Below are 1,225 nucleotides of genomic sequence, written 5' to 3' on the forward strand. Positions count from 1 at the left end.
AAACAACAGGAAAAACTTTTCTTTAAAAAAAAAGGAAATCCAAGTTCAGATAACCGACCCAAACCTTAATCTCCTCGCTGAGGTCGTCTTCAAGAAATCGAGTCTCCGAGGGCGAGGCTTCGGGCAGAGGAATGGTTCTGCCGAAGAGCTTAATAGCGGGATCTCGCGGCTCCGCCATTGGCGGTCATTCAGCCATCATCCGAGCTGAAAGAGACGGATTGCAGAGGAGAGAAAGAGAAAGAGAAAGAGAAAGAGAAAAAGAGCGCTTCCAGACCGGCGGAGAAGAAGGTCGGAAAGCGAGGAAGAGAAAGGTCATGGAGAGAAGAAGCCGGCGAAAAAGGCATGCTCTTCGGCGAAAACGACGAGCCTACCGCCCTTAGAAACGAGCTGGGTGGCGAATCAGATAGAACCGCCGTTCGCCACGTGGCAATCCCTCACACGCCGCGCCCACGTGGGCGCCAGCTTGGCTTCCACTTGGCATCCCCTCTTTGCGAAAACTCCACTTTGCCCCTCATTAAATGGGTTATCGCCACGTTGACGGCCGCTTTCTCCGTGACCGTGAGTTCAGGGCCCACCGTTTGGACGGTTGGGATTCGATCCTGGGGTGTAATAGTGCCGCCCTTTGGAAAGTCTGAAGGGTCGTCTGCAGACTTTTCTTTCCTGGTTTGGTCTTATCCAGAACTCTAGTATTGTCTTATTTAGGCTGATTTCTTGTTATTGTGTTATTCTGTTATTTTCTTAGGCTTGATTGTAGCCCATTTTTGGCTTTGGGGTTTTGCCCATTTGATTAATTTTTTTATTTCAGGGGAAATGTATTCCCCAAGCCTGGAGTGGTTCATTTCCTTCCCTTTAGGCTCTCTTGCCCTGGGTCGAGATCAGGATGACGGAACGGGGTGGAACGGCATTTCGGTCTGTCATTTGTCTCCAGTTTCGTCCTGTTGCTGTCCGGGGGGCTGGATTGAATGGAAGACTGAAACTGAAGGACGAAGGGATTTTATATCTTGGTCGGGTGGTCCTGGTCCAGTCCTTTTTTTAAGCAAAGTCATAAACCTGACCTAAACTTTGGACTGGTTTTGTTATCTTGCTCTGGTCCCAATCTAGTTTGGCTGACTAGTTAGGAAGCAGTCAATGTCAAAGTATTAAAGTAATTTTTTTCAGAAAAAAATTACATGGACTTTGTGAACAAGGAATAATATATAAAGTTGATCTTGAAAAATAAAAAGTT

At 47.1% G+C, this 1,225-nt stretch overlaps 1 protein-coding gene across 4 annotated transcripts in view; it reads right to left on the reverse strand.

Annotated features, from left to right (window-relative positions):
- Positions 1 to 372, reverse strand: part of LOC144708247 (cyclic dof factor 1-like) — a 2,637-nt gene extending 2,265 nt beyond the window's left edge. The window contains exon 1 of one of the 4 annotated variants that reach the window (XM_078581512.1): positions 65 to 372. Coding sequence is in view for 2 of the 4 variants with exons in the window: in XM_078581504.1 (XP_078437630.1) it covers positions 59 to 178 (120 nt within the window). In the remaining 2 variants the exon portion in view is untranslated. Of the gene's footprint in view, positions 1 to 58 lie in introns of all 4 variants that reach the window. The other 3 variants (XM_078581509.1, XM_078581506.1, XM_078581504.1) reach the window with 3 other exon arrangements.
- Between the last annotated feature and the right edge of the window lie 853 nt (positions 373 to 1,225).

This window comes from Wolffia australiana, chromosome 1 (genome assembly GCF_029677425.1).
Source record: "Wolffia australiana isolate 7733 chromosome 1, ASM2967742v1".
Classification (NCBI taxonomy): domain Eukaryota; kingdom Viridiplantae; phylum Streptophyta; class Magnoliopsida; order Alismatales; family Araceae; genus Wolffia; species Wolffia australiana.